This window comes from Chrysochloris asiatica, unplaced genomic scaffold (genome assembly GCF_000296735.1).
Source record: "Chrysochloris asiatica unplaced genomic scaffold, ChrAsi1.0 scaffold00034, whole genome shotgun sequence".
Taxonomy (NCBI): domain Eukaryota; kingdom Metazoa; phylum Chordata; class Mammalia; order Afrosoricida; family Chrysochloridae; genus Chrysochloris; species Chrysochloris asiatica.
In genome coordinates, this window is record NW_006408552.1 from 12,520,243 (window position 1) to 12,526,922 (window position 6,680).

At 45.1% G+C, this 6,680-nt stretch overlaps 1 protein-coding gene across 2 annotated transcripts in view; it reads right to left on the reverse strand.

The window, feature by feature from the left end:
• Positions 1 to 6,680, reverse strand: part of TRRAP (transformation/transcription domain-associated protein) — a 111,106-nt gene that overhangs the window by 78,876 nt on the left and 25,550 nt on the right. For both annotated transcript variants that reach the window (XM_006859748.1, XM_006859747.1), the window contains exons 19-20: positions 4,916 to 5,172; positions 2,903 to 3,103 (exon numbers count right to left, since the gene is read on the reverse strand). In XM_006859748.1, coding sequence (XP_006859810.1) covers positions 2,903 to 3,103; positions 4,916 to 5,172 — 458 coding nt within the window. The remainder of the gene's footprint in view (positions 1 to 2,902; positions 3,104 to 4,915; positions 5,173 to 6,680) is intronic.

Genomic DNA, 6,680 nt, shown 5'->3' on the forward strand with positions numbered 1-6,680 from the left:
CACAATAAAAGCATTTAATAAATTAAAAAAAAAAAAAAAAGTACAAAAAGCCACTTCAGAAATGATATATCCAGTAAGAATCCAAAAACCAAAATATGTATAAAACTTCAACAGCTTAATAAAAAGACAAACAATCCAATCACAAAACGGGCAAAAGACAAACAATCCAATCACAAAACGGGCAAAAGACAAACAATCCAATCACAAAACGGGCAAAGGGCACGAGTAGACCTTTTACCAGAGAAGGCAAAAGACAATCAAACACATGAGAAGATGCTCAACATCATTAGTCATCAGAGCTGCAAATCAAAACCACAATGAGATACCAATTCACTCCAACTAGAACTACAAAGTCGGAGGTTCAAGCTCCCCAGTGGCTCCTCGGAAACCCTACACAGGGTCGCTCAAAGTCGGAACCGACTCTATGGCTCTTAACAACAACTTCAAGACAGAAAACAACTAAGACAGAAAACAACGAATGTTGGCAAGGATGTGAGAAACTGCACCTCTTATCTATTGCTGGTAAACTGTTGCCATTAAACAGTTTCGTGGTTTCTCCAAAAGTTGGACACAGAATTATCGTATGACCTGGCAATTCCACACCCAGAAGAACTGGAAGATGCATGTCCAGCCAGGTGCTCCACAGCATTGTTCACAATAGCCCAAGTGTCCATCAAGAGATGAATGAACAAGGGCTACCCATACAATAGACTATTCCTTGTCGACAGAGAAATGAAGTTCTAGTACATGTTACAACATGGATAAAGCCTGAAAAACATCATGCTGAGTGAAATACTCACAAACTGTGTCTTTTATATGAAATATCCAGAACAGACAAATGCTTAGAGATTAAACTGTATTATTGGTTAGCATAGGCTAAAAAGTGGGAAAAGAGGAGGAATTGCTTACAGAGCCCATTACTGCCGAGTGATTCCAATTCATAGGCCACAGCGGAACTGCACCAAAAAGGTTTCTTGGCTATAATCTCAGTAGAAGCAGGACCTCATAAAAATTAAATACTATATACATCAAAGGATTTATCAACAAAGCAAAAAGTCAACCTACAAATGGGAGAACATGTACAGAAACCACATATTAGATATATCCAAAATACATACAAAACTCCTCCAACTTAAAAGGACAAACCTGAACAAAAAAATGAACAAAGCAGATGTTTAACACTGCTGTGTTGTTGTTGTTAAGTGCCATCGAGTCGGGTCCGACCCATAGCGACCCTGTACAGGGTTTCCAAGGGTGTAAATCTTTACGGGAGTAGAAAGCCTCATCTTTCTCCCGCGGAGCAGCTGGTAGTTTCGAACCACTGACCTTAAGGTTCGCAGCCCGATTCGTAACCACTACGCTACCAGAGCTCCTTGTTTAACACTGCTAGCCAATTTGTTCTTTTTTTTTTTTTTCCTTCATTTTTAATTTAAGGTTTTTATTGTGGATTGAGTGAAAGTTTACAAGGCACATCATCAGTTTCACATTCAACAACTCATATAACTTGTTTCATTACATTGATTATAATCCCCTCCATATACCATCAGTTAAAAGTATTTCTCTCTATCCACTTTAGCTTTTTTTAAAAAATACACACAAAAAAACCCACTCAGGCATATATAATAAATTACATCTCCAAAGGACACATTCTACACACAATCACTAAGTCTGCTCCTTAGCCAATTTATTCTTGAGTGCCGTCAAGTTGGTTCCAACTCACACTCATCCTGTATTCAGTTTCCAAGGAAGTGACTGGTAGGTTTGAACCACTAACCATACAGTTACCAGTTCAATGTTTATCTACAACAGAGCCACACCAGGACTCCAATCTGTTAGGAAGGTACAAATTCAAACCACAGTGAGATTATCATCTCACCCCATTACAATGGCAATGATGAAAAAAATGGCAAACAACAGGTTTTGGAGTGGCTGTGGAGAAACTTGACTTCTCATCCACTGCTGGTAGGAATGAAAATGGTGCAGCCAGTGTGGAAAATGGTTTAATGGTTCCTCAAAAAAATAAACACACTACTACCATCTGACCGCCCAGCAATCTCACTCCTGAGTATCTACCCAGAAGAAGTGAAGGCAGGAACGCAAACAGACCTGAATACCAATGCTCACAGCAGCACTACTTCCTGCTGCCAAAAGGGGCAAGACAACCTAAGTGTCTAACAGGAGAATGGCTACACCAAGCATGGTGTGTACACACAAGGGACTACCACTCACTCATACAGAGAGAGGAAGCCCTGATGCACTCCACAACATGGGCACTGAACACACACACCCAGTCATAAAAAGACAACTACTCTGTGATGGCAATTGCATGAGCTAAGTGCACACGCAGACACCAAAGAGAATTAATGGTTACCAAGAGCGTGGTGGAGGAGGGAATGGAGGCGTTCTGTGGAGGACCATGTGGGGAATGCTGGCTGCACCGTGAAGGGGGAAAACTGAGCCGGACAACTTGGATAATCATAAAGTTCAACGATATGCAGGTGAAACACAACTAGGAGAAGGGTTAGAAAAGGTCAACAATGGGAAGAGGGGTGATAGGTGTTGAAGACAAAGCAAAAGTAGATGAGAACGTCCTAGTATAGCAAGACATTGGGACATGGTTTGTTCCACAATAAAACGGGAGTTCTATGGGGCGTACAGAAAGTAAGATGGAGGATATCAGCAGTGTATAAGGAGCCAGCCAAGAGAATGCCTGAGCTGTGGACACAGAACGGGATGCTCTGAAAGCCCCTCAAAAAGCAAGCTCATCCCCCATAAACTCCTGTCCGAAAAGATACATAGTCCATCTGCACACCACTATCTACATTTACCAGTAGAAATCAGTTTTTTAAATACGAAACATTTAGGATTATTTCGGAAGATCCCAAAGAATTCCAAACTTTACCTTCTCCATCGGGAGCTGAAGAGATGCTTTACAATCGGAAAACTCCACTGTGATACTGGGTCCCTGGACTTCAGTCACCACATAGTGCAGCTTCTGGGATTCCTTCAACATCTTCCTGTTACTGCCACCAAACTTGCCCAGTACGCGGTAGGCCACGTGAGAAATGCTGTCCGCAGGATTGCGTAGAGTGCGCCACAGGGCCTAAACCCAACATTCTTTCATTAAAACATCTTCTGAGCAGGCAATGCCTTCACATGGCTCGCCAATCAACTTTAACAAGTAACGTTAAGGTAACAGAGTGACAAAACTTTAACAAGTAACGTTAAGGTAACAGAGTGACAATCGCTCCTCCTCTCACTTCTGTGCCTCCCACCACACACATACATCCCCATCTTAGGAAAAGGAGTTCAACCCTTTGAGAAAGATTTTGTGTCTACAAAAATAACTATTTTCTCCCACCCTCCTCTAATACAAATAGTTGTTAAGTGCCATCAAGTTGGTGCCCACTCATAGCTGCTGATGGATTTGAACTGCTGACACGTGATTAGCAGTCTAGTGCTTATCCTACAGTGCCAAACCAAGACTGCCCACCCTCCCAAAGTGACTTAGAACTCTACTCAAGAGATGCTACATTTTACAGCAGCACATTTCACCATACTAACAACTCATCATTTAACGAGTCCCTATACATTTAATGGAGTGTGGTGCTGTGGATTAATGCACTGGACCACAAACTCGGTTTGAGCCACTAAGGTTCAAGGCTATTCAATATTACGGGTTGTTATGGGTCAGGTTCAACTCAATGGCACATAACAATACACACTTAATGGCATTTAGGTTATTTCTCATTTTTGGCTTTTACAACCTACAGACCAATGGTGTTGTACACCCATTGTGTCAAGACATTGATGTATATAGCTAGATGATGAATTCATACATTTAGAACTGAGTGCTGTTACCAAATCACCCTGCATAGAAGCTACATGCTCACCAGGGGTATATCAGAGGCAATCCAAAAATGAAATCTGGTATCTGTGAAGGTCATTTTCATCTCCCCAACTAAGTAAAAACATACTTATTTTTGTATTTTATATCCATTGCTTTATTTACAATTTGTCCGTGTACTATGCCAGGGAAATTAGCCCTTCATTTATAGAAGGAATCCGTGCTTCCCTGGGTGCCTCTGACTTACACTAAGTTTGTTACAGTCTATGACATTAGAGGAGTGAAAGCTGGGGCTTCTTTCAGATTCAAGAAGCGTGTGTAATGGACAAAGGCACGGATTCTAGGGTTAAACAGTGTTGGATGTTTGGCACGTTACTTAGCCAACATCTCAAACCTTGGCGTATGGCCTGCTAGGACAGGCCCTCCCACTACAAACCAGCAGGTCCCAGCTAAGACACTGTTTGGGGATGCTGCTCGACTCACAAGAGGCAGCTGTGTCTACAGGATGGTCCAGAGCCAGGGCTAGAGGCTGAAGACCAGAGTCCAGAGAAACCCTCTGGTCACAACAACAGGCACTGGGCAAGCAGTCGGGTGGGGAGAAGAGCTGAGCCTGGGATTCTGGAGGTAGTTTAAACTCTGGAGGGGACAGGAGTGGCTCCCTAGCCAGACCAGGGTGGGTCTACCTTCTAGAGCTAAGCCTAGGGCCCTTGTCTCTCACTGTGGTGTGCTCGAGGCATTCTTGGGAGGAGGACGCCTATGCCTCTCTATAGACTAGGAGATCTTTACTATGTGACTCAAGAGTTCTATGGACAAAAGAGAGGCTCTCAGGCACTCCAAGGTCACTCAAAGTTACCGTATGTTGTGGTGTTGTTGGTAAGCACTATCCAGTCAGTTCTGACTCAATGACCCAATACAGCTGGTGGATTTGAACCCCTCCACCTTGTGGTTAGCAGTCCAGTGCTGATCCTATAGAGCCACACCAGGACGTCACAGGTAACTGTGTGTACAGAGCCCACCAGAGCTGCCCGCCAGCGGGATGAGCACCTGACGTCCTGCTCACTGACTGACCTGCATGAGCTCAGCGCGGACCGGCTGGATGTGGTCGTAGAGGAAATCCGGCTGCAGGTTGTCCACGCACAACTCCAGGGTCCTCAGGCCCTGGCTGACCAAGGTCTGGGAGCCATTGAGTGCAGACACCAAGGGGTCCATGAGCATGGGCAGGTAGGGCAGGAGCGAGCTCAGCCGCACAGGAACCGTGAGACACAGCTCCACGAAGAGGTCCTTCATGTGCTGCTTGTGCAGACCACTCTGCAGCATGTTCAGTCCTGCCGCGGGAGGGCCACGTCAGAAGGAGGCAGGCCACGGCTGCCATGCAGAGCAACTACCCCACCTCGCCCCAGCCACACATGTCAAGGACAACAAACCCAGGGTCCAATCCAATCTACAACTAGCTGCTTCCGTGGTCTGCAGCAGTCACAGTGATTACAGACTACAATTACACTGGGAGTATCATGTCAGTACCATCAACAAAGTCCATCACGATTGGTCTTAAGTCAGATCACTCTAAACATGCACCTTCAATAGCATCCGGTCCCCTTGAGTATGAGGTAGAATACAGCCTGACATACTTTCTCAGGCTCCAATAGACCACAGCTAAGATCTATGCCCTAAAACAAGCATGCGTTTGTAACGCTAACTTCTGCATATGACGAAAAGTGAGGAGGCTCCTTCTTGTAAAGCCAGCTTCCTACCCTCCACGAGTGTTTACTGAGCCACGTCAGTTAGAAGGAAAAGTGTCTGGATACCCCAGAACCAGGCACCCCCTCTCTTTAGCCCAGGCAGGAGTGTGCCAAGAAAGCAGAGGAGCCAGTGGTCAGCAGGGAAGGCAGGACAGAACTAGATTTACAATCCAGAGGACCAGAAGGACAAGGGCTAACTTCCCAGCAGGGAGTCAATTAAGCCAGAATGTGAGGAGAAGTGCACCTGGGGGACAGCGGACAGCGGACAGCCCAAGGACAGAGAACCAGAGGGGTCAGAGTCAGTGGCGATCTCAGTGTGTGGTGTCGGGGACAACATAAAAAAAAAAAACGCAATTACCGGGAAGCTGAGGCCTTGTGACCTAGATGAAATTCCAAACCCATGGTCTTCCTAGGTATGGCGAGCCATGAACCCTGAGGGCCCAGGAAGTGACCTCCTGGGGTCCCAGGTTCATTGGTGTTTGTGAACTCACTGGGTAGTTATCTCTGTACAAGTCCTAATATTGTTCATTCTATGCTTCTAACTCCAGTAATTATAACTTCTGAGAAAATGGTTTTTATAACGCCTCTCTTAAATGTCTCCATTGTGTTGGCAGTGCGTAGGGTCCTGGGAACGAATCTTTCTGAGGTACAAGCGACAGCCACCTGGGATGAGTGTCAGAACTGTTCCTTATTTGATTATTCAGTTATGTTTAATATGAACTTAGAACATGAGCTCTTATCCATGTACATTAATAAAACCGAATTTCCCCCTAGAACCGAGGCAGTAGAACTTCCTCAGAGGATGAACAAGGACAAGTTTACTGGGATTAAGCAGGGAGGTTCTGGAGAGGAACTACCCGAGGTATTCACTTGAGGTGGAGCGGTAGATTCTGGGAAAAGGACAATGGTGGCAACTCCCTCAGACCCGCCCTGGGTTTAATCAATTTGATCCAGATGCTCTTCTTCCCCCTGAAGGTATATGGAAATGTGATGATAGTGAACATTGTAGCATTTGGGTGTGGAATCCCGACAGAGGATAAGGAATGTGAAGGTGAGACCTTGCCTTCTTGGAAAGGTTGTGACCCTTCTCTCAC